Source organism: Eutrigla gurnardus, assembly GCF_963514095.1.
Source record: "Eutrigla gurnardus genome assembly, chromosome: 7".
NCBI classification, from domain to species: domain Eukaryota; kingdom Metazoa; phylum Chordata; class Actinopteri; order Perciformes; family Triglidae; genus Eutrigla; species Eutrigla gurnardus.
The window spans coordinates 15,632,029-15,659,482 of record NC_139921.1 but is presented as its reverse complement, the minus strand read 5'-3'; the positions used below and the strand labels follow the sequence as shown (position 1 = coordinate 15,659,482).

Sequence of the window (27,454 nt, the reverse complement as noted above, 5' to 3'; positions counted from 1 at the left end):
AAATGGTTTGATGCAGGCATGATGGATGGAGCAAGAGAGTGAATGATAAGAATATTGGGTCAATCCAGGCTAGTCAATTATTCCTCCACAACAAGTTTGTTTTTCATTGTCTCAAATAAAACAGCTCTACAGTGATAGCTCTGTCAATGCACATTCCTATTCCTCCATCACAGTCCCTTGCGGCGCTATCATCCACTGACAAATCTGTTACCTTTGTCATGTCGATGTCACGGTAGGCCTCAGGACTAGCAAAGAATGAAGGGAGACTGAATCTATTTGGCGAGAGGCACTTTGAAATGACATAAAGGGTATTGAAGGAGAAGCTTTAAGTTGTAGGGGCGTTGATAAACCATGTTACACAACCCTGTCCTAGATTGGGGGGTTTTGCAAGAAGATGGTAAACCAAGAATGCTCTACTTCAGCAAGGAAATCAAAAACTGTTTCTTGCTGATGAAAACATCTAACACCTGAGAGTGGCACGCATTAATTACCCATGGATAATTAAAAACAACCGGTAAAATACAGCAAGGCACTAAGCTCTGCATGATCAGTCTCCTCGTTGTAATTAAGCCATCTACAATTTCCTTCATCCTCTCTTACAAGCAGCTTTTCTCTGTTTCACGTTGTTAAACTCTTCCTCTCGTCCTGACATGCCCTCTTTGTCAGCCATAATAAGAGGATATGCTGAGGTCAATGTACAAGCAATTCACAAATGTAGAAGTTGAGATGGCTAAGTAATAGAGCCCCTTTTCCATTGGCTGCACACGTATTACTAATTACTCAGCCAATAACAATGAAGTCAAACGAGAGAGGAGGAGGAAGAGAGTCATGTCATATGTGTGACGGTCATTCAAAACAAGGTATTAATTCATTATTTTCTGCAACAGGACATCTCAGCACTATGTCAAAAAGACATACAGTATATAGCTTTAAGAGTTTAAGAAACCGTGCTTCTGATATACTACGTCAATGTGAGCGACCATATCTTGGAGTCACTGGTGCATTCTGGCTGATATTTCACTGGTTTAATTTCTAGAGTTGGAGGCCAAGAGGAGGTCAGAATCAATATAACCTGACACTATATGATGATAAATTTAAATTGGTGCCAGCTTTTTGATGCTTCATGGCATGTAACATTGCAGTGGTCAGCATTTAGGAGATACAAATCCCAAAGTGGAAAAAAGTAGCAACCTCTAACCTCTTGTGATGTTCAAGGCATCACAGCACTGTTGTTCTTAAGGTATGTTTGCTGAACATAAGCAACCCCTAACCCTAACCTAACACTTGTTTCTATTTTTTAGCTCTTAATTTATCGGCAATGATATGTTGTGGTTTCTTTCTCTTGACAAATGTACTTATTGTAAGTTGCTTTGGACAAAAGCGTCAATGCCCTAAATGTAAATGTAAATGTAATGTAAGGCACGGTTCATAATAAAAAGAGCCTCTCACATTTGCCTCAAGCCAAAGCAAAGTCAGCGCTACAAGCAAACATAGTTCAACAAGCGTATTCAGCCGTATTAATGTGATTGAACTAGCTCATCTTAGAGAATGGCTCTTGTATTTGGGACTGTGTGTTGGAGTTTGGCATCTGAATTAAGTTTCTGGAATTGATCCTGACAAAAGAACGCCCAAAAAACATTTCACAACATAAAATAAAAATGATAAACAATGTAATCAAGACAGGGTACAAGTAAGAGATGTATGTGTCATGAATTGCTTAGTTGTCTCTAAAAAATAAAGTAAGAAAACAAAGAACGGTTAAAACCTAACTTTTAATATTTAGATGAGTCCATTGCCTGGGCCAGTCACTCATTTTCTGAATCAAGAAATGTTTATTTCTTATGGAAATGCCATACAGTTCATAACTACAATATGAAATGTATTTTAAGATAACTTCATTGTGTCTGGGTATTCACAACATCTCTGCTAACCAGAATGCAGTTCTTGGCAGAAAGTGACATATCTGACAAGTGCACGACCCTGTAATCTCCACAAGTCCTCTGTTGTTTGTCAGTTCGTCAGTCTGCCATTGTTTATAAAATATACGGGGGGGAAAAAGAAAAAGAAATCAGCAAATTGATGGCGGCAGACTAAAAAGCCTGAACTAAATAAGAAAAACATTTAAGTTCCCAATATCAGCACTTTATAATGATTGAATGAATCAATGAATATTGAATAACTGCCTTTCCCAATGATTTTAAAATACATTTTTGCATCATCACATTACCCAGTAAAATATCTCTGATTGCATCAGAAACAGGGTGTCCAGCAGTTTGTTATGACATCATACACTTGAAGTGGAAAAAGTCAGCATACACAACCAACAGTGGCCGGACGCCAACTACAAATCATAAGTCAAAAATTAAGCAGTTGTTCCACTCCTAGTCCCAAGGCTAAAACTACCATTTTAATCCAACACATAATATATTGATTTATTTTTTGACTTTAATTAAACATGCATGAACTTCTATTCAGACATACTCACTTGGGGACCAGATACACACAGACACATATACAAAAAAAGAAATCCTGCCGTTTCAAACAATACAATGCCCCGTTTTAGTAGTACTGATACTTTAAGTATGTCATTGTTTCTATGAGTAGCGTGGATGTGCTCTGTTAGAGGTTTTATTAAAGGCTGTGTGATATCGAGTAATCACATAAACTACAAGTATCAGAGACATCAGTTAACTGCATATCATGAACATTTTTTAATTAATACATTTTTACTATTTTAACATTTTTGTTTAGGAAAACAAATTTTAAGTTCCATTCCATTACTTTTTTCCAACATTTTAGGTTTTTGCTGTGGCATTGTTTCAGTATCGGTATTGAGATATTTAGGCAGCGTATCATATCAAAGTCTCAATTTTGGTGTTGTGACAACACTACTTCAAAGCACTGAGGTCCCTGCCTTCAAACACCCATAGTTACTGCTCATTCAGTCATGAAAAGCCTAAATGTCATTGCACTCTCTACTGATGTGCCCAGTTCCTCCAGCAACACAAGCTCTAATCCATTTCCTCTGCTGGCCCCGAGTCTGGCTGGCAGCTTTGGAAAAACAGTTGGCTGCCCTGACATTCACCAGCTAGCATGGACCATGTTGGGTGGAAGGAAGGAAATGGGCAGATATGACCATCTCTCACCCTGAGTAATGCTTAGGAGAGTATTTTGGATTTGGCCTGTGGTAGCTGAACTGATGCCAGTCTGTCTAGTTCTGACATATTGGGCAGATAGGCAGACATGAAGAGACATCAAACACGGCACACTGAAGATAATTCAACTCTTGTCTCAATCTCAAAAAGGGATAAACAACAAGCTGTGCTAGCTTTCCTGACCCCCTTTCCCCCAGCCCTTTATAGGTGCACACAATACCCATCTCAAAGTTGGATTCACAAAAGATACTGCATATCTATTATAGCGCAAACACGTCCTTTTTTGCAGAGGGACAGGGAAGAAATTATGTTAAATTGTTCATATAATCACCTGATATTCATTATTTCTTCTACTTTTTTTCTTGTATATTTTCAAAAACTACACAGGGGGAGTTTTATTGATTGATTTTCCATGAGACAACAGTCACTTTATCCTGTCACTACATCTCAAAATAAAAACTACTGAGCAGAACATGATGGCCTTGCCCGGCTACAATCACTGCTGCCATAATCACTGGAAAGGCTGGGCGTAAAAATGTGCTTCACTTATCAAATGTACGAATGAAACCGTCTTTTTGTCTTATTTGTGCAGGTGTAGCAGCCGCAAAAGAGGCATATTCTAAGAATGAAGAGCACATATACAATATTATGTTTCATATGATGCAAACATGCCATCATTTTAATTTGTTTGACATAGGCTATGCTTCAGACAACCCACTCTAACCTCCTTTTCACAGTCAGCAGAGATATCTGCTCACAGTAATGACAGTGGAGGGCGAGCTATCAGCTTTCTCTCCTAAAGTAAAGGGTAGGGAATATGAGAGACTTTGTATAGATATTATATCCCCATTGTTTAGTCAACAGATCAATAGAAGTGGTGTCGATCCTGAGCCTTGTAGCACTTTGATGTGAGAACATCTGCTATCAATGAGGCCGCTGGACTGCAGGCGTCTACAGCTACATGCTACAGTACATAAGCACATAGGAACAAGATGGATGAAAAATGACGAGTGTAATAAAGTTTGTTTGTCATTTGCAACAAATTTACTAAATGTTAGTTCTATCCACTAATTTATCAGCATTTCGTCTAAAAACTTTTAGTGGAAAATGTGTGCATCACATTGCAAAACAAAATGCCAGCTCGCCTCTGACAAGTGCATGCAGACAGACAAACAGACAAACACACACAAACAAACAAAATGAACAGTATTGAACTGATATTTTGGACAACTCCAAAAGACAAATCAAAGGGCAAATTGGCAAAGTGAAAGCAAGAATGGTTAAAAAAAAAGGTGGGAGGGAGACAGAAAACAGTCAGGCATACATGTTTTCTCTCATTGTGAGGCTGGTTGGAGCTGGGGCTTCAGATGGGATTGGAAGATTCGGCTAAAAGCCAACAGATGTGCTACTTATGTCTTGCATGACACGCTGCCAAGCAACAGCTAGAACCAAACAGCACTGCACAGGTCGGGAGTAAGGAACCAGAGAAGGTGGTTTGAATAGATAGACAGAGCAATCCATGTCAGAAGAGACGCTACACAACAAAAACTGACAGAGACTAGACTAGAGTGCTATAAGCAACTCTATGTATGAAATGTGATCCTGCCTTTCAACTAGCTGTGGGAAAACAAAGTGACCCTTAACAGTGCCTTATATCTAACATTCCTAGGGGAAGGATATAAACCTGAAGGATTTATGTTTGTATATGTGTAAATACTTAGGCTATTACAAGTTTATTACTTCGAACGGAAGATAATGGCACCAAGACTATAGCGAGTCTATTTTTATCCTGCAATAAACTATTCTACAATTGAAACAAGCTTAATCTTATTAATCTAAATATTCATCTAAACCTTTTCTTGAACTTCACACTTTAACATCTGTCTGAATGTGTTAGTGATGCCATGGACTCCACTAATGATGTGTCAAGTCCCTGTAAACCCACATCTGGACATTTAAACTGGCGAGTTAAAAAGTTACGATTCTGAAAGGAATGACAGCAAATGCAACACAAATAAGAATATGTTGCAAAAAGAACAACAAACAGGAATAGCCCAATCTGTTTCAGATTCAGCGACAGGCAACCAACAACAACAACAACACAACAACAATCATTTGTCTGTGAATAAGAGATTCCAGTTAAGAAACTATTGCAATTCCAATTGCTTCACTTGGAAATGCAGAGCACAAAAGATAATTGTGATGGAATGATGGTAGAGAGGCAAGCAGAGTGTGGTATTTAGGTCAACATTGTTCATATTTTCAGCATTTAATTTGTTTATCCTCTAAAAAAAATCATGCCAATATAACATGGTACTTTTGCACAGTGCTGTTTCGGCCCAATGCTCCAAGCTCTCTGTACTTTACCACCTCTCCAAAAGCTTTTAAGTTGCCTAATGAGATTAATTAGGTTAGTCCAGAGTTTGTTTAACCAGGCCCCACTGGCCTCAAGCATGGAAAGGACCATTGCTGGCAAATAGAAGCTTCACATTCTAAATAAAAAGGACCAAAACTTTGTAGAGAGTTTTTAAAAAGAGGGTTTAAAAATTGTAACCTTTGTGTGGAGATGATCTATCTAGCTACAAGGCTGCAGAACACTTTTGGACAATCAGGCAATTTACTAAACTAACATCATTTCAAGTCTAAAGTACCCTTGATTATTTACTCCTATGTAGCAAATGACACTCTTGACTGATGTAAGTCACTTGCAGCAACTTCATACAAATTCAGAACAGGTAAATTATGTTTCAACGCTTATATACAGTCTGTCTTAATATTAGCTTCAACTCAAATGTTTAATGCTTCAGCAACACATGTCCATTATCCATGAGATATCTCAAATATAGTGTGAATTGTAGAGAAAACAAATCTTGAACTGTCATTTAAACAACTTCTATTTATTTTAAGTCACATTAATCAGAAACATCTGTACAGGGGCTACATCCAGATACTGGCTATCTTGCATTAATGCATTAAATTCAAAATTAGTTGTTGAATAACTTTATATGACAATGACTGTAAACAGTGAGGCACCTATGAATCTATTGATAAGACTGAATCCACATAACAACAGCTGTATCTGACTCATGGCGAGCTACCGTCATGGCTGTGCTGTCGGTAATGCATTTACACCAAATCAATTGGTACCAAATGCACCAACAGTTTTCCCTCTCATCACAAATTAGATTAAGAAGTTATCCAGGTGATATTTATGAGTCAGGTCGTACATCAGATGGGGACCTTTGGAGAAGGTGGAGTGAAATAAACAGATCCTATTTGATTGAAGCAGCACCGACACTTCACCTCAGCCGAAATTAAAAATGCCAGTGAAGTCAGTGGAAGCTCGGCCCTCATTTTTTGGGCTACACAGCAAGATCTGGCACACTTTACAGTAGAGTGTAAAAGGCACACACTAGCTCCCGTGAAGCAGTACGATGCAGAGAGGTTTACTCAAAGACAAATACAGTATCAAAAATGGAGGTAATCACAGGTTCAGACAGAGAAGAAGAGCCTGGAGATACAAAACACAACAAAAAAGAGGGGGAAAAAATAAATTGGTCTTCAAAGAATGCTGAAATAGGGAGAAGACAAGAGAGCACAAACATGCAGAAGGAAAGAAAATACCTCAATAAAGAGTTTTCATTTCCATTTTCATATTTAAAAATCTAAGAGTCTTACCTATTTGCCTCTCAAGGTCAGCTGCTTCATCTGGGGTGGCCCTGGGCAGCACTCCTGGGTCACTGAAGCTGGTTCTCAAAAGTGTCCCCAATACAAATAGGAATAGTACACCTCCTATGACTGGGATGACTGGGGTCAACTGCCGTGCCAGGAACGGACAACTGGTAGAACAGGAAGACACAGAAAGAGAAATAAGCAAACAGCAGACAAAAGACACAGTAATGCCAGTTATGCTTAAGGAAGTAGTAAAAACCTGAAAGTTAAGAAGCCAGTCTTGGAGAATTACTGAACAGAAAACAGCTGATGGCCTGAGGACCATGTGTCTGTATGCCCAAATACAACCTGCTCTACAACACAGCGAGCCCGTGCAAAACACTGAACTGAGCTCCAACTGTATTCGACATAAACCATGACGTTTAGGAATTGTTAATACCTGTGACTTTGCAGTAAGTGGATACACAGACAGGGACATAGATGGGGTCAGTGTCTTCTGTTGTAATCCATTCTATTGAGCCAATTTAGCATAATCCCATTAAAGGTCCAACGGTGCAGGTGATTATTACTGTAATCACATTTAGTCCCATAGAGATGGGGCACAGGCTGCCGCATCACATTTCATCCGTTAGTCTCTGGTCTATTTGATTGAGTTGGGAGTCAGCAAAGAGGTGCCTTCCACACAAGGCAAACTGAATGAATAAGTGGTCACCATATGTTTTCAGGGATGATATTGAGGAAGGCAAAGTAATACTGCAAGCATGGTTCACAATAACTGTGTTCACAAAGAGGCTTCTTTTACTCATCTATTGATACAAGTGACACAGGTTGGATTAATCGCACATTTAAGTATAGATTATTTTTAGTTGGTGTAAATACATCTGTATCAAATACTTTTTGTCAAGTGACTTATATTATAACAGACTTTAGAGCACATGTTTAAATCAAGAATGACATTCGAACATGTCCCATTTGTTTTGTAAGGAGGCTGAATTGCATTGAATAATGAACAAAAAACAAGACTTGGATGAAACCTAATATGGTATGACTGTGTGTGGTCAATGTGTTCGATTGCAGATCACATAACATGGTTACATTTGAGTAAAATGTTTATTGCACTTACAACACTAAAACTTTGTACTCATATTTTAAGATGTTTGATTTGTAGGACCTTATGAAGCAAATGACACTTGAAAGTTGAAAGCATTTCCTGTTTTTAACGGACCCAACAGTACTTTTTTTCTGTACTTTACTCTGTCTGTAAAAACAAAACATGAAATTACTTTTGTAAAAGAAATAAGTCTAAACGTCAACATTACAAAAGTATATAATGTAGGGCTGCAGCTATCGAATCTTTTTGTAATTGAGTAATCTACCGATTATTAATCGAATAAAAAATAAACATTGTATAAAGTTCCCATATACACTGTTAATTTCCTAACACATTCTGTGAATGACTATAAACAGGAATAAAGATAAGAAAAAAATCTAAAAGATAAATGTTTTTTCCTTCATAAATCTCAACACAAACGAGAAAGAAAAATAACTTAAACTGTTTAAAAATAAACTTAAAATGCACGTCTTTGGTGATATTATAAGCAGTGTTAAATGTTATCATTTCTGACTCCTCACTGCTCCGGTTTTTATTTAAATTGTTTTATTAAACACCACATGAAATAAAATCCACCTCTCTCTAAACTAAAACCTGCAGCCTGTCAGTCAGTCACCAGGCCAACACTGTTTTGAATGATGCAGAGGATGCACAAGTGATTTCCTTCCTGTTCGCACCACCCTGTTAGTACCGCTGTACGTCATACTATGATATTTCCCTGTTATTAGACTGCAATTTACAAATACTGGTTTAATACTAAGGTTTCAGACATATAGTCTCGCACAGTGTTGTGGTGACTAAATATCATGTTGGTGAGGAGTTTCAGGCTAATGCTAGTAAAAATGTTCAGCTAAACAAGACATTATCACAGTAAAACAGCCCAATTATCTCCAACAACTACTCATCCAACGAGCTAATTAATCACAGAAAAATGTTGATGAAGTTTGTGATGCTTCACATAGTGTTTTGCTGTCTATTAGGGTGAAGTTTGATTGTTTAGTCGCTAGCTGCTGGATGCAGCTTCTGTGGGGGATTAAACTTTCAGGCTATGAAAAACGGTGCAGCTTTTAGATCCACTGTATTTTGTGTGTTCTAGACATGTTGACTTCACCAGCTTTGCATTACACATTACGAATACTGCAACATGTGTTTTCTGTGTCGAGTTTTGAATGCAACCGTTTATGCTCGCCAAGACTCCCTCAGACGACTGTGCGTGCATCTTCATGTGCAACGGCCCTTGGTGACGTAGTAACCTCGACTGACCAATGGTGCAACATTCATCACTGACTTACTCACTCAGCCACAGAGCGACATATAGGGCTGGACCTCTGCGGTCCAGAAAAACAGGTGGAGCTGGTAGGTGGGTAGATATTACCGCCATTCACTAAGTGCATTGGACTGCAGTACATGATTGACTGCCGTTTAAAAATCAATGCGGAGAAACAATGTCTACAGAACATAGATAGGGTGAGGATGCTTAAAGGGACATTGATAGCTATAATAAAGCAACAAAGAACTTTGATTTTATTAAAAAAAACTATCTAACCAGCTACCAGATGGTAACACCTTACATCAGCTGATCTTTGCCAACAGTAGTTATTCTGATGAACCAAGCCAAACTATATTTCGGCATGCCATGTTGGGTTGCATCAATGAAAGCAGAAGAGGAGGTTGTAAATAAGGACCTGAGCTTTGCTGATTTGGAGTAAGGGATGCACCGATAGCAGAAACGGGTCTGAAACTGTGCTCATGTACTCGTAAAAGTACTCCGATACCACCGCAACCGATTCCCCTGTGTGCAATGTAAGAAAGTGTGTCTGTGTGTGATTACGAATGGAAGTTAACAATGACGTTGTTTGTACAGTTTATTTGTCTGTTAATAAATGCTACAACTGCTCCAGACTCAAGCCAACTCCCTTGCCTTGCTTGCCACCTGCTGATTAAAGTGAAATGGGTTAGCCATGAAGCTAGCAACAACAACGGCCCAGGCTCATTATAGGTGGGAAAGTGACAAGCCACTCTGACTGTTGCTCAGCTTTTTCATTTTTAATATTTCTTTTTATTGTTAACTGATCGTATGAATCAGTTAAAATGTGTATGGTCTGTTAACGGTTAATTAATGCTCCGTTTGTAACAGGTAAGTTCCATGTTAAAATGTCAGCAATAACATCATTCAATGTATATTTCATTTATTACAGTCAGAAAGTGAGTAATATCGGATGAATGTAAAACATGCTTTCAAAGTCATTTTAGCACTGTAATGCAAATGATTAAGTACTCATATCAGTACTCTTTTATTGGCAAGTACCCAAATCTAAGTGCCTTATATTTTGGTCTGAAAAAAAGTGGTATTGATGCATCCTAGTTCTAGCATCATATGCACATGCCCTCTGCTTTCATGCTGGAGATGACTGCCCTTCAGGCAGGGTAAAAGGTCAGCCAACATAAGCAAAGAATGCAAAGGCTTATAAATGAGTATTAGTGGACAGTGTGAACGTTTCATATTGATAAACATAAGTGGCTGGCATTATTTCATATCATCAGGTGTGAGCTGGCTTACAATTTGAATCCTTTCAATTAAACTAAAAAAGACCTCTCTGAATCGTACACATATAATACTTGCCGTTTTGAAGAATATTTAAGCTGTGACAAACACACTATGTACAACTCATGCCAGTATCACATCTTGATTGGACACTAGCCAGTCCTGCTGCTTCTCAACATCTGGAGTGAGACTAAATAAAATAAAAAAAACACTGGGTTGTCTGGGACATCAGCAGGGAGCAACACTGAGCGACTCAAATAATTCTTCAGTTGAAAACATGCCTGGAGGTTCCCAATGTCATTGTCCTGGACACCGACTGCCGATGTACAATATACACGGCATCCATTTTACATGTCTCAGTGATTTATGATTCTTCCCCAGCCTCAGTCTTCTGACCTGGGCTGGTTGGAGATATCATCTAATAATCCCATTCCTTTCTGCCTATCTTCCAAATCTGGCTGTCATTCTTTCAAAATCCTTTGCAGATGTCTTCAATACTGTTGAACAATTCTTGTTAATGGAGGGCACTTCCATCCTCCTTACACACTTGCCACCAATATAAAACATTTTTCCTTTTGTCACATCATTAAACGCCATGAAATACTATTTCTCTAGAAGAAGTGTGCCTCACAATTATCACTTTGTGATAGACTTAATTACCAATACATCTGAAGCTGCCCCCGTCCATGTTTATTTTAAGGACCAGAGTTTCAACTGCCAGAGGGAAACTAATAAGAGAATTCCAGCAGATTTCGGACAATTTAGGTAGGGCTGACAGGACAATTCCTTAAGTGATGCTGAAAAGAGATGACTACTCCAGTCATGCAGCGAGGTAACTAAGTTCTTTGTTTCCTGTCTGGAGGGTTAGGTGCATGAAAAATGTATCATCCTCATTGCATAGTAGAAACAACCCATCCTGCTCTTGGCTATTAGTTAAACAAAAAATATCCACACTAAAGCCTGCAGGATATTCCCCTCGTTTAACGTTTTTTAAACACTATCAAGACTGATATTTTTAGTTGTAAAAGTTCCCAGTGCTCAAAATGTCGAAAACATTCATCTCTGTATCTACAAAAGGAAAATATCAGGGGGAAAATAGGTATTACCCCTTCAACAAGCATAGCACAACATGTTAGTTTTTCAATGTCAATACAATTTGTGATTACTGTTCTTATTGTTGTGTTTATTTAAATGAGTAAGAACAGTCAGCAGAGTAGTAGCCTGATTAATTTAACAAATTCATGAAACATTTGTAATTTACAACAAATACAAAATCAGGGAGCCGTTATAAAATGCTAAATTGCAGAATCACATGTGTAAACGTTTTAAATATTGTAAAACATGCGATGGTAAAAAACAACCCAATGACACAACCACTATGGGAACGTCTGAAGCTTGGCGCTGTCTGCATTTGCCCCAGAAATGCAGAATATTCAACGTCTGATATCATTCATCACCCGACGTCATCTGTATCCATTCAATCTGTCCTCTCTTTTGTCTGACTGAATACACATTCCATTAATGTATCCACCAATTATAGATAGTAATGATAATTCACTTGTAAAAACCTTGGCAGAACTTGAATGAGGGTGCTACATCTTCTACACAAAGCCACAATTGTGAATGATTTTGAAGTAAACAATGAGGAAGTCATTTTTGTGCTCTGTAAGCTTATATTCAGAGCTTAACATCTGGCAAGTGGTGATGGAGTAGGAATGACAGCGCAGCACAAACCGCTGCCTCCATCCTCAGATGTATCTCAATGTGTCGGACATCAAGGACATAATGAAAAGGCAGTCATGTGTGATAGAAAGTGACAGGTCGGTAAAAACGGAGAGAGATTAAAGACTGACACCATTAGAGAGGGAGGAAATATGAGATCAACCCTGGCTCTTCTATAGGCATGGATCAATAGAGATACGTGGACATGGGTTGCAGGTAGGCAACGTCTTGCCTGGTTTCTGATCTCCAAGAAGACAATGGTTCAGGAATAAAAATGTTTCACTGAACTGAATTTCATTTAAGGAGAGGAGTGGATATCTACAAGGAACTGGATATTTCCAAGAGACATCTTCATTTTCCTTTTAGTTTGAATCAAATATGATACTTAACTGGGAATTTAGGGGCTTTGTTGCCATGGAGATGGAACAGTATCCAATATCAGATATGGTACATTTCAAAAGGGAATGTGGTTACCCTGGAAACAGCCACATGAGCGAGCTGAAGCCTCCAAGGAAGAAAAAAGAAAGGAAACAAAGACATTCACCAAGATAGAGACAGCATGATGACATTCATTTCATGCATTTAGTAGCATTTTACATTTCTCAAAAAACAGCATGTTGATGAGGAAGCAGACTGAGTTATTTTTGGATTTCAGGTGGAGGACGTCTTTATATATTCAATTGGTCTTAGCATTGTTTTACATGCATTAGTTTTCAATCTTCACAACAATGACTATGCAGGCTGGGACATGGGACTGGAAGCCCCTTACCCTCAGCACATATATCAGAACTAGGGCTGCACGATTCTGGAAAAAATGTGAATCACAATGTTTTTACTCAGAATTGAGATCACGATTCTCTTGCACGATTTCTTTTCCACAAAATGTTTATTGCACTGATGAACTTTAAGAAAAAAGAAAAAAACATTGCTTTGGCAGAGGCATGGTAGTAGTTCTATCATTGGAAGATAAATCATTTTAACAAAAGTAAAAAAAAATGTAGACATGCGGCTGATAGTGAAATCAGGCGCTATAAAATGAACTGTCAGTCTCAAATACGGCTCCGTGGTCCGACTGGACGTAGCGGAAAAATGATCGATTTCCCGCAATTCTGCCTCTACCACTGCCCGCTGCTTATTGTACATGTCGGGAAGCGCAATGTTTGAAAAGTAGTTGGGGGAGAGGATCTAGTATCGTTTGTCATGAGTGTTTATCATCTTCCGAAATCCCTCATGTTGTACAGTGTTTATCGGGGCCACCTCCACACCACCGAATGTGAACCTTTTTTGGGCACGAGGTGATGTCAAGACGCTTTACCATAGGTTAAGGGAGGAGGCAGCGGCACTGCTGCGTTTGGGGGTGCTTCAAAAAATCCGGGAGGAAATAGGAGCATTTGTGATGCAGCTCGAGATATAAAATGCTTCAGAATCGCTGTGTGTAGAAATGAGATCACGTGTATGTGTGAATCGAGATCGCAACTTTTTAACGATTTTTTGTGCAGCCCTAATCAGAACTAAACACATTGATGTGGCAAGTACGACTCAAGCGCACAGCTTATCTGGCTTAAAACTGTCTCTCACAAATATCTCACAAATATTAAGCTATGAATTATAGAGACTAATGTGTATAATCCAAGTAACAACAGAAATCTAGCCTCTTCTAATGAACACATGGTAACCCAAGCAGCCAATGAACAGATTATAATACAGAGAACTCTAGGCTGGCAGATCTAGCATTGGTTACTCTGGGATCAACTTATATCTTAAGCAAATATTTGCAATGGAAAACATAAGAAAAAACTTGTTGACAAAACTTTCCAACTCACTGAAATCCCTGGAGCAATATGCAGCACAAATAGTACTGTTGGTCAATAAAAGCTGGAGTTGCGTTCTATTGAAAGATGTTTTGACACAAGTCAAATGTATGGATGTTGACTACTGTAAAGCTAAGGTCTGAGATGACTGCTATTTGATAGCTTGTATTGATAATTACTCACCAAAAGGTACCCATTTATAAAAGTGTACATCATGACTGTCAAGGTCGGTGTAAATTATTAACTGCTGACGGCAGTATAATAAAATTGATAGCTTATTCCTAGGGCAAACACCATAATGATATATGGTCAGTGCATCTGTAAGAGATATGAATGTGTGTCACTGCAGAGCAACGAGTAGCATAAAGCACAATGACTGATTGACTTTAATCAGAGGATGTTATAACCAACAAACATTCAGACAGCAAACGCAGCAGCAGGACACATTATGTTGACATAAGCAAAAACAAATGTTTGCTTTACATTTTCATGAGAAAGGCTCATTGCTTCATTCCACAACAGAGACAAATGAGCTTGATGCACGGAAAAGTTAGCAGATCACATGATGTAATAAATCCCATGGCAAAATTATTTGAGGGAACAAGGTTCAGTCTCCATTTTCTCACCTAGACTTAATCAGTCCAAACAGCTACCTTACTGCAGAACATTACCTCTCGCTGAAGCTACGCTACCTGTGTGTTTCGTACTGTACTCACTACGGCTGTTGAAATTAATGTGGTTGTTTTACTTCCTGTTAAAGTTGACAATTTGAAGTAATTCATTTTGTGCTTAAGCTTAATTATTACTTAAGAAAGCTGTCACCTGTTGGTAATTCAACATATTTATTGGTAATATTTTGAAACGCCCTCTAGTGGACAGGAAGTAAAACAACCACATTGCCGATAAAGGCATTGGCAACGTATAAGCCTGTGTAGTGTAGTAAATATTAATAATCGGCTGAATTTGAGCATTACAAAGTTGAATATAATTTGAATATTGCAAAAAATGGAAGCATCGACTTCTCTAACAGAAAATGGAGGAGGCACAGTAAAAGACAATCAATATTTTGCATCGGAATAATAAAACATGCACGGGAAGGAAAGGGGTCTCGTAAAAACTAAAAAATCTAAAATAAAATAAATTAAAATATATTTTAATTTATCCTAGGTCCTAAAGGAGATATGTTTTCAAGACTCAACCTTTTATCTGACTTTGATATGCTTACCAGCAAATATAATGGCAATCAGAATAAGTATAATAATTTAACTGAAAATAAAAACTGCTAGTACTGTCACCCTGCTAAATTCTGGCATTATAGTTATTTTTCAGCAAATGTCCTCTGTGTGGGACATAGTCAATATCAAATGGTAATCTTTCTACCTCAATGGGGTCATCCCAAGGGTTCCCTGCTCATTTGCCTCCCTAAAGGTGCACTAATCGACAACAATAATCCAATGCAGATTACAGTTATCACATCTCCTGCTAAATCCCATTATGATGCCGACCAGTTTTTCAAAACTCTGCTGGGAGTTAAGCTTGGGGGACTTTCATCTCTGCTTGAGGTAACCATGAGAAGCCCTCAGTACTGTCCATTCAGTGTCACCTGGGATGAACTGCAGCCTCGTTTTCTTTCTTCTACAGCCATAGCTTTAGAGGCAATCAATATCCTGTGATCTGCAGGAAAAGTCTGTCAAATCCAGATCAACTATCCTCCAACATACGCAGCATCTGGGCCTGCAATTCTCCCAAGTACTTGCTTAAGAATAAATATAGTTTTCTGAGAGAAATTACACAACAGTGATGCAGTAAATACAAGACCTTCTTTAAAAATGTGCTTAACATTCCGTTAAAAATGCATTTGAAGCACTTGACTTTGTGGCCTTTCCCTCTAAAGTATCATTACTCATCTGGGCTACACAGATACAAGGTTTTGTCAGCTTTGCCTTTTATTACAGTTTGATTGCTTTTGATGTCAGGCAAGGGCAGGACATGAACCTCTTTTTAGCTGCAGGCCAAGTCGTTTGTCAATGAAATAACTGAACATGACATGCTTTGCAAATGCTTACATTTTTACTTCATGGAATCATGACTTCTTGCCACCTTTTGGGCAGAGGTCCCCAGTGCACGGCACAGCGTATCAGGACCGCAGTGGTCATGTGTGTATCTGAAAACTCTCCACATCCATTAGGTGAACCTTCCAACATGTGCCATGCGCTCAATTACTCCTGGCACAGGGAGTAGGGATGTGCTAGCACAGGAAAGCTGTGCGACAAAACAGGGTGCTGGGTCGCCTGAAGGTTTAGTACTGGGCGGAATCGCACTACCAAAAGCAAACAGCTGGGTATGATTCCTGGTTTCAATGAGCCTAGGTGACAGATCTGCTTCTTGATTCTACAAATCAAACAGACAGCAGCAATAAAGAGTCTGACAGCATGTGCTGCAAGGAATTAATGTCATATTCACTTTTAAAATGACCTAGATCTGGCTAGCTGATATTTATACATGATTAAACAGTCACGGACATCATGTCCATCCAATATCTTATGCTCTTATAATGTGCTTATGTGTGAAATTGTTTATTTATTTCATTAAATTAAGTCTAAACCAGTGAGATTAAAAAAAGGCATGGGACGCTCCTCTACATTCTTATTTGACGGTTTGGCTCGTGAGGAATGCTTTTATTGTCTGGCGTACCATGGGTGTGACTGTTCAAATTATGTGGACAAAGACTCTTTTGCAATAGTTTGCCTTATGACACTGCAAATGCTTACCTATTTATGGGCCCCAGCATGCAGCAAACACATTTTCTCAACTAACACTGCAGAACTAACATTATACAACAAAGAAAAGTCAATATTTGACTGATTTATTTGCTTTAAATGTGTTACAACAGTAGAGCCAGAAGACGGGTCTTTAGAGCTTTGTTATTCTCTCATTGAAGCAGAAATACAATGCTTGGGGTATTCTTTCTATTCACAAGAAATGGCCGAAGACCACCTCTAAGTAGCTTTACATCTACTTGTCAATTTAGACTGTTTTTAAGTGACCATTTTATTTAGCCTTTGGACGTGATTAGGTTGGCTTTAAGTGCTTTTGTGCCATTACAATATCTGAGCAGATTTCTTTTCAACAACCTCCAAGGCAACTGAGCTACTAGACTAGACAGCATCTTGTGTGATCTAAATGTCAATCTTTAACCCAGCCCAAATACTCTTGTACATAAGACCCGTAGTCTTTGTTAATGTCCTCTCCACGGTGAAAACAACTCTTCTATTGCTACTGTGCTTCATTCAAAACCATCCTTTAGCTACCCATTTCACAGTAAATTTTTTTTTTAAACTGCTGAGCTTGAACAAATGCAGGCTGGGATTAGGCAGGTGCAAAATGGGTGAGACCAGAGAACAAGAACCTAACTCCACCCTGTTATTAAAGGGGGCCGCACTTGTAAAACAACTACATAGTCATCAAGACACTTAACACATTTCAAGTTGATTACTCATCAAGCTTTCTTATAAATTTCCATGTTATGTGAATGCAAGTTGGGACTCGTCTGTCTAATAGCATTCACGGCAGATAAAAAAAAGTCCTTGAATAGTCAACACGTGTAGCCACTATTCACCGTTTAGTCCTGATGACGAGTGCATTACATCCTATGGTCAACATGAAATACAACTGCACATCGGTCTACCTTGGAAGAGGGATCTCTCTTCAGTTACTCTCCCTGAGAAGGCAGCTCCTTTCTTATCCAATGTGAGGGTCCAGAGAATGTCATGTGATTTGTGATACTGGGCTATATTAATACAATTTAATTGAACTTTAGAGAATCCAAAGTGAAAGCCTTCTCTCTGACCAAAACCATGGCTCTTGAGATCAATTTTCACATCAAACAAAATAGCATAACATAACACCACTTAAAACATCTGCCTGAACTTTTTTACGAGGCATAAGCAAGAGAAGGCAACATGTGCAACAACAACACACATGGATATCAAGGGGAGCCAGCATAAGAACAATAAACAAACCAAAGTCTGCCAGTCGCTAACAGAGTTTATTTTGCATGGCTGAGCACCCCTCAGACAGACAAAGAAAACAAGCTAAAGAAAAAGAGGCAGATGTTGAATGAACTCGGGGTAAAAGTTCTGCACGTCTTCATCCAATAACATTCGGTCGACTCCTTCTGGACTCCCCAAACAACTTTAAACAGACCATGGACCAGGTGTCATAATACCAGAGTTAAATTTAAAATACCATAATATACAAAGGCAATTCGACAGACAGAAGAAGCCATTACAAACCAAATGAGGCGCTGTTCTCCAATATGCTTACAACTGGCAAGTAGGGTTAGAAAAACACATCTAATCGAAACGCATTACAGTTAATGGCAACAGAAGCCAATGTGCAGGTCTGCTGACTATCGCTCTGTCTAATAAATGTCTCCTTTCAGCTGATGGTAGTATGTTGAGACAGTGAGAGAGAGAGGAAAACCAGGGAGGACTTGACCGGCCAGGGGGCATGGACAGTTGAACAGGGAGGACAGCACTGAGCTGAAAAGTGGCTTTGTGGTTGCGTGGTGTGTTCCTGAAAACGTCCCCTGTAGCCACAATGAACAGAGAGCAGTACATTGGCCACAGTGTTAGAAATTAAACTATCTGAGCAGGGAGAGGTATCACCAGGAAGTATCTGGCATCTTCCTTGTGCGTGCTGGGGAACATCCAGGTCCAAAAGGACACTAAAGTATGTTTCCCTCCCATTTTAATATTTGTATCAACTGTAACTCACAGTGAAGAAGGCTGGCTATTTTAGCCAGCGATGCCCTTTGTAGCAGTCTGCCCTTTGGCCATGGGTTATGTCTGTATCTCTGCTGAGGTGATAATGCATTGAAAGATGAAGTGGCCCAAAGGCCACTGCTGAAAGATGTGTAGCATTGCATCTGTGAAGGACTTCACACACAGGGCATACAAAAAGGAAAACTGGCAATAGTTTGTAAGGGGACAAAAGAAAAATCCCAAAATGACATCTTTAAATGTCTTGATTTGTCAGACCAACAGCCCAAATGACATTCAATCTACAAAAAAATAGAGAAAAGCAGCCAATTGTCACAATGGAGAAACCTAAACTGAAGAATGTTTCTTGTCTTTGTTTTATAACTAAAATGCTTCGCTGATGATCAACCCTAAGCACGGGCTATCTTTACAGTCCAAATACTGAACAGCAGCCATCAACCACAGCATGTTTTCGCCTATTAAGCTGTCTTTGGCTCTGAAGCACTTCCGCCCAATAAAGACAGTCCGATTGAGCAACAAATATCGTGATGAAGCAGGATTCTTATCCAGTATAGATGGGGCTGCGAACATGATCGATGACAAGAGTATTTAGTCTGGTTAACGAGGAGAGAGACACTCTCTTGTGGTACACACTCCAGGGCTCAGGTCAGCGTCTGTGTCGACATGCTGTATCGTGCACTTCCGTCACAGTGGGCCAATCTAGGACATCTGGGATGAGGTGGCGGTGAAGAGCTGGATGAGACAGTGAGGAGAAGTACATTCTGTCTGTCTGATTATAGGTTGCTCAACCAGTGGGAGAAAGAAAGAGTACTCCTTTGGAGATAGTGAGGCTTTGATTAAGGGAGAGGAAGTGGCACACATTGGCGGACTAACACTGTTTAGTCTACTCCATAAGCAATGGGTCACTGATTAAACACCAATGAAAGAGAAACAAGTGTATGGTAGCCCTCTACTAAGCTAACAGCAACCCTGCAACTGCTCAAGGAAACTTTGGTCAATGGTGGTTTAAAGACGAGCCCTGCAGTTGGGGTGATCTCTATGATTTAAAAAGCTCAGACCGTTGATCCCAAAAGGAAGATAGAAAAACAGTAGATGCTTGTGCGAGGCCACCATTGTATGCATCAACATGTTGCATATGATGCTTAGCAAGTTCTCTTGCACTTGAAGAGTCATGTTAATGTGCACAACTAGCAACGAGAATCAACTCTCAGTTCACCTTCCATTGCTGTCTCCATCCGAGCTGGTGTCACGAACAGCTGGTTTCCCTCTTTTTTTCCTTATCTTTATTCCTGTTTATAGTCATTGACCGAATGTGTTAAGAAATTAACAGTGTATATGGGAACTTTATACAATGTTATTTTTTTTTATCCGATTCCTCTATTAATTGATGGAATAATCGGTAGATTACTCGATTACAAAATGATTTGATAGCTGCAGCCCTACGTCAAACTCTTGACCCCTGACTACTCAGAGATACCACGTGATACCACGTTGATATTTGATTGGCTCACAAGCCTTGCTCGAAGCCACAGCCACACATCTGCAGAGGTAAACAAAACATTCATTTTGGACCTGTCAAATTGTTTTAAAATGAATGGATGTATTATTTTTTTTAATTATTCATTTAAATAAAAATGTTATCAATATGACCTCTAAAACAGAGAAATCTCTGCCTAATCCCCAACCAGTTTGTGCCGACATCTCCCTGAGTCCCGAGGAGATCATAGGACATACACCCACTCCAGAGCGATGCCAGTGACATAACTGACCTATATCTAAACTTTTGCTCTGACAACTGAGCCCATGGAATGAAATCCCTAATCTACAATGTCATTGTGGGACGTGTAAACAGCAGATGGGAACACAAAGAGACTGAACATACTTTCTACAATACTTACTCAAAGGTGAAGAAAAGTCCACAAGTCACTAGAATGAGGACAAGAGTGAGGTAGAACACCCCTGTCTGCTTGGCCATCATAATCCTCCCATTGCAGTAAAATTTATTCCGACCTTGGAAGGACTCCCACTTCCTCCTTTTTGGGGTCCTTTTCTTGTAAGGGGTCTCCATTGGTGTAGAGCTGCGAGTGCTTATTTGGCTGTACTCGCACTCTCTCATGGACTCAGATACCCCGAGATGCATCAATTGCGGATTCAAATCCCTACAGCTGAATAAATCCCGGGGCAGATGTGCCTCTGTGGAGAGAATAAATCGGTTCAGTTTACAGGCTAAGGTCACAACTTCTCATACACATGCCTGCGTGAATGTAGGTGGGGGAAAAAAAGTTTGTGAAAAGTGCAAGACACTTCCTGTTATAAATTTATCTAGCTAACACTCACGCACACGTTACATCATGTAGTAGTTTAAAGACACATCTTGCCTCCAGGTAATTTAGTTACGTTAAAGCTGCACATTAGTAAGTTACAACAGCAATTTAGCTACTCTACCGTTAGCTAACTTTGCAAATAACTTCACCGGCAGCGCACACATTCCATAGCATAAGGTTAATAGCGCCATTGTTAGCAAGCAACCTGGTTAGCATTTTATAGCAACTCAATCTAAAGTGTCGCTAAGGCTAACACGGCTAGCAAGTTGATGAGATGACTGGTAAGTTAATGTTAGCACATCGGCAACTTTGCAATTAAAGGCTAGCTCGCTGGTCGCTCACTTCACCCAACTACACGCTGCGACTCTTTCACTTGAACTCTCGGGACTCAAGAGCAGCTAAATGAAGGTTTTAGTGCGCTCTTCGCCTGTCAAGCACATAACATTACAGACACCACGGCTTCACAGCCCGTCTGTCCTTTCTGCTCTGCCTGCTGAAGCGACAGTTGAAGCGCTGCCTTACCGAAGGAAAGTAACGCTGGTCGTCGTGCTGGGTGTTGTCACGTAGCTCCTTTCGTTATCCAGGTTTGTTACGAGGCGAGGTCGGAGCGAAGAACACCATTTTTGAAGAAGTGTAGGGGCAATAAACGACTTTGAAATTGGTTCCTCGTCGCCGGTGAAGAACTTCGTTTAAAAAGGGAAATCCGGAGAAAGACCCCAAGACGGACTGCTCTCAGACGAGCTCCAGCATCCTGACTGGCTGTCGCCCAAAGAGACACTACGAGTCTTTGCGTACAACACGAATGAAGCAGGACCTTATAGCCTAGCCGTATACGCGTTTCACGGAAACCCGCCGCGAATAGTCACCACCTATCTTCACCATTCAGCCGCATTTTCGGAAAAAAGTTGCAGCATTCCCCAAGAAGCATGGAGACAGGCCAGTCGACAACCCTGCCTTGACATCGTGTCCCTCTCTCACACACAGTGCTGCCACCCTCACAAACAACAAACATCAACATGGGAGCAGGGCCTCCCCGCCTGCTCCTCCCCCTTCCAAGCGAGGCTGAAGTCACTACTGGAGGTGCAAAGGGAGGACGGGCTGTTAAAGGGGTTCCCAAATCGTGGTTCGGGGACCTCCAGGGGTGCGTTAGGGGGGTCGATACTAGCAGGGGCGTGTCCAGGGAGGTCCGTGGGTTATCTGTGGTCAGAGCACTGAAAGTTGAGGCAGAGTTTTAATTTCGGTTGATAATCACACTCATTGATAATCAATCATATTCAGGCTGACAACCTGCTGCTGAGACTGGGGTTAAAGGGTAAGAATGAGACCAAAAGACCCAAAACCAGTAATGAAATTATTCTATAAACAAGTACTGTTTGTATTAAGCAAACCTGATAAAGGATATTCCTCTGTGCCATAAGCTACATTGTTTACAAATATATTATTAATACATTATTGAGCCAGATAAAATGTTCCCCTTTTATCGCTGTCATTTATTTTGAAGTGATTCCAATACACCGTCCTGGTAGCACACCAATTCTGCAACACAAAATAACCCCCAATGAATTCACTATTTACTCCCTGTTTATTACATTATTATTCATTATTTGGGGCGTTGTATTCCTTGAATAGATAGCTGACACAAAAGGGTTTGACTGGAATTGAGTTGAGAGAAAGATGGGGAATGGAAAAGGTGCCCGGCTGGATGTGAACTGGGGCCACCATGATCAGTGGTCAGCACCCAGATCCCGAGACTACGGGGCTGCCCCCCTAGTTCGAGGAAAAATACCTAACTGTCCTAGGAAATGATTACGCCTTAAAAATATATATTATATAATTAGGACTTGTTTTTAAAGATGTATGTCTTCAATAGGAACGAGAATTTGTGCATAAAAATGTCTGTTCTGCTACAGGCTATGACTTCATCCCAAACCATTTTTGGACTATTTCAAGCCTGTACACCATCTATTTTTTCATTTTCACACTGTAACGAGTCCAACAAGAAGGGTGGTGGCGTTGCTTTTAACATGTAAAAGTGTCTTATTTAGTTCTTACTCTATTGAATATTTAGCCCCTGTAATCAGATCTGTACATCCCAGCTTAGTGCTCACAGTTTAACGCCCTCCAAGGCTTAACAGGGGATTTATATCTGAATTTGGGGAGCTTTTATCTGAAATCACTGTTGAGTATGACTCAATCCTTATTTCAGGTGATTTTTACATTCATATTTACAACGCCACAGATCACTTTGCTCATCAGTTTATTGACCCGCTATCAGTTTTTGAGTTCATGCAGCTTATTGCCAGGCCTCATAATCAGGGTCGTACTCTTGACCTGGTTATTTCTGAAGGCCTAGGTATAACTCCCAAGTGCACTCTAGATGCTGATCTCAGATCACTTTTGTATATTCATCAATGTTGCCTGCTTGGCTAGACAAGTAGCTAATTTCAAAGTATTCAAAAGACGATGAATTCGTATACAGACAGATCTGACTTTATTGCTGGATATACTGACTAGGTGTGCCTGGCCACATTCTGATTTAATTTGTCCTCCTTGTCTTTATATGACAATTTGGTCAATTTCTGTGACTCACATTATGGATGACATTGCACCTATAAAAACTAAGTTATAATCAGGGAAAGACAAAAGGAGGAATGTGGAAAGAGTAAGGGCACTAAAAAGAACCTTCTGCAAAGCTGAGCAAATGGCGCAAAACAAAGCAGGCTGACTATAATATCTACAAAGAAATAAAATGAAAAAAAAATAAAGACAATTACTTTTTCAAATTATTGCTGAATGTTTGAATACTTCTAAAATTCTGTTTGTACACTTGACTCAATCTTCTCAGACCAATACCTGCTGAGCTCCCCTCAGACAGAATTGAATTTGCCTCAAACTTCAAATACAAAATGCCCAACGTTATAAATAATATTGTGGTTTCCTCTGTTGGTGGGTGGTTTCAGCTGTCTGCTATGATGGGATAGTCAATGCTTCCCTATTCTCTGGAATCTTACCCATATTTCACAAACATGCTTTACACCATTGTTGAAAAATAATAATATTGATCCATTTGTTTTTGAGAACTAGATCAATCTCAAAAGTTCCAAAAGAAGATAACAACTTATTTTAGAATCAGAATGTTTTATTATCCCCTTTTAATAATAATGTCATGTTTGTCATGGTTTTGTCTTATTTTTTGTTTGTAAAACCCTATAATGTCATGTATTATCTTTGCATATTAATTTTCTGCTTTCTTTCCTGAAGCACATTGAGTCTGTGCCTATGGTATGAAATTTGCTATATAAATAAACTTGACTTGACTAGAACTACAGGCTGGGGAAGTCATTTCCTAGTATTTATAGATGGACTCAGAGGCCGTCTGTGGTACTGCAACAAAAATCCTTTGGAGACCAAAAGGGATTCTCCCCATGGACAACTGCTACTGTGTCTGTAAAACTGTTGACAGGACACCACAAACTGCCAATTAGGCCAATTAATATTCCTTGTATCAGGGTTAGTTATTCTTAAGTGTATGGAACTGCCCCGGCTCCAAGAGGGCCACCAGGAACATGAAAGATGTTTATGCTTGAAGGATGAGAAAGGAAAGTGAAATAGTGTGTCTACAAGCATCTCTAATTGCCCCCCAGAAAAAACAGTTTAATGCAGTATTATTTCCCAGTTGGACATGAGTACAGTTGGAGATATAAATGGTATGATGCCCCTGTATTGACCTATGATCTACGATCAGTAATGTTCCCTGGAACTGGAAGCACCATTATTGCATGAATCAACATGATTCAGAAAGAGGATAAAATGACTGGAGACTGACAAACCCCCCCCCCCCCAAAAAAAACATTATCATGGGCTATAAATCATTCACTGAATGGTGGCCAGATTAATTATATTTACCTTGTTTCTACTGAAAATGGACATGTGGTAATGTTGACACATGGCACACGTCAAGTCCAGTTCTCTGGTGATGCAATTTCCTGTTACAGATGATGAAGTACAGATGATTGCATCATCAGCCTACAGTTCCTCTGTCATCCGTCCCCCTCGTAACACCCACACATGGGCAAGCACACACACTCACACGCACACACACGCGCGCGCGCGCGCACACACACACACACACACACACACACACACACACACACACACACACACACACACACACACACACACCTCTTCATCTTAGTTCTGAAGTCACCCGAGCATTTGGCTCATTCACTCCCACAGCTGAACAATTATCCACTTTCACTGAAAAGAAGACTGGCTGCACTTCAAGTGATGTGAAAGGGGGACTCACATTACAGAATCAAACATTCATTCTCATTGTGCTTTTCTTTTGGTTCTGCCAATGCATTTGTTGGAATGAGAGTAGGATTTAACTGTCAGGCATTCTGAGAATATCAGGTTGGAAATAAAACATCATCACACACACATACAAGCTACATTACTTCATACACAGAGCTGGCTGACGATATTGCGTTTCTAAGGAAGCGGTCGTCTACATTACGTTGTCCCTGTTAAAGCTTGTGTCATGAATCTGAAACTGGCTGAGAGCTTGATTGGCTGCCGCTGCCGGGCATGTGAAGCTATCAAGTGGCACATGTTTCACTTAATCTGTTGGAAAGCTGCGGATGTTTTCAATGGTTGCTAATGATCTTTAAGCCCTCTAGACTAATTCCTTAACTGTGGGGCTCGTTAAGCAATGTGATGACATATGGCTGAAGCTGTGTTTGTGTTGGGAAATAAGTGGACATGATGGGGCCTTTGAGTTCCAGTCCAAGAACAACATGGGCCTGAATCACATCCTGCCAAGGCCTCATCCAGGCAATATTGTTTCATTTGGAAAGCTGGACAGGATGAAAGCACTAGTGACATCAAAGCCTCACCAAGCGGCCAATACTCTCTATAGCCACAATTATTGGACTTGGCCTGATCTGGTAAACATGCAAACATATAGCTCACACCAAAAACAATTCACTGGAAAGGCCAGACCAGTCTCGTTTGATTTCACCCAACGCTCATTCATCTATCCATGTTATCTTTGTTAGCAGTGAGAGGCAGCAGGGCAGGGCAGGCCAGCAGTAGCCTATGACTGGCTTGGCCCGGCTTCCTCTCAGCCACCACATCCATTCTGTCAGAGCTTCATGACTCAGCTTCTCAGAGGCACAGGAGTGTGGGAGGTTTTCTCCTGCGGTTGGCTGCCTACGTGAAACGCATCCTCCATCACCAAGTAAGTATAGCAGAGTCCACTTTCCATCAGGACTAAATGATTGGAATTGAAAATGTTTTTTAATGTGCAGGTGCATACATGTTACAGCAATTCAGCTACAGTTATGATGCCAAGACATACCCAAAGTCATATGAATAATTTGAGTCTCAACAGAAATGTGCTTTAGGTAAAAACATTTTTTAAATCAAGCGGATGCCCGCCTCTCAAGCTGCTGTTATTATTTTTTATGCCAGTAAGGTTTGATTAAGATCAAGATGAGTAATTGTGCATCTCGGCAGCCAAGAAACCCTAATCTAACAATCATTCTTTGAAACCCAACCTGTTCATTACCTGTGCTGTCAACCTCAGGAATGCTATTATTAAAGGCAGCCTAAATTAGGACTTGGTATCATGCCCACACTTCCTCTGGCAAAGGAAAGGAAATATGTCAAATTCCAACTGTACAGGCAGTAACAGCTCTGAGGACTCCATTCAGACAAAATAAATAAGAAACAAAAGAGTAACTTGTTCTATCAGACAGTGATACACAGTGAATGTAGCCTCCCATGTGTTACACTAGAAGATAATATATATAATATTCACACTTCTTCTGCTTAAAAAACATATGCAAGTGACAGGGAGTGTAGCACTGTAGGTCTTATGTTAACGTCTGCTTTTAAACGCAATTCCCGTCCTATGTCAGTGTTACTGTAAGAGAGCAAGGTAATTATGAAATGTGCTACCTGTTTATCATAACAATATAATCTTTGAATTGATATCGAGAAATTTAGTTAGATTAGTAAAACTGCCAGCCTTTCTAAAAACAGCTGCAGGTGTTGGAGGCCTAGCGTGAGATCAAATGTGTTCATTTACCATAATGGACGAACAAAACAAACAAATAAAATGACCAACATTAAGAAAAAATGTATTATTCCTAATGTACTCTGGAGAGACTTAGTGTACTTACCACATCTGGTACAGAGCCTGTAGTGCTCTTCAGCCTTGCAGGGGTCTCAACTTTCTGTAATGACAAAGCGTCCATGCTATGGGACACAGTTAGCAAGGGGGATGTGATGCCCCTCATGAGAGCAATAGGCCTTTTTCATGGAAAA

At 39.9% G+C, this 27,454-nt stretch overlaps 1 protein-coding gene across 4 annotated transcripts in view; it reads right to left on the bottom strand.

Annotated features, from left to right (window-relative positions):
• LOC311016440 (palmitoyltransferase ZDHHC14-like) overlaps window positions 1-22,162 on the bottom strand; it is a 50,152-nt gene extending 27,990 nt beyond the window's left edge. Inside the window, exons 1-3 of one of the 4 annotated variants that reach the window (XM_084014126.1) lie at window positions 21,647-22,162; window positions 20,699-20,993; window positions 6,834-6,994 (exon numbers count right to left, since the gene is read on the bottom strand). In XM_084014126.1, coding sequence (XP_083870252.1) covers window positions 6,834-6,994; window positions 20,699-20,940 — 403 coding nt within the window. In that variant the 5' untranslated portion in view covers window positions 20,941-20,993; window positions 21,647-22,162. Of the gene's footprint in view, window positions 1-6,833; window positions 6,995-20,698; window positions 21,025-21,646 lie in introns of those variants that run through there. The other 3 variants (XM_084014124.1, XM_084014127.1, XM_084014125.1) reach the window with 3 other exon arrangements.
• Between the last annotated feature and the right edge of the window lie 5,292 nt (window positions 22,163-27,454).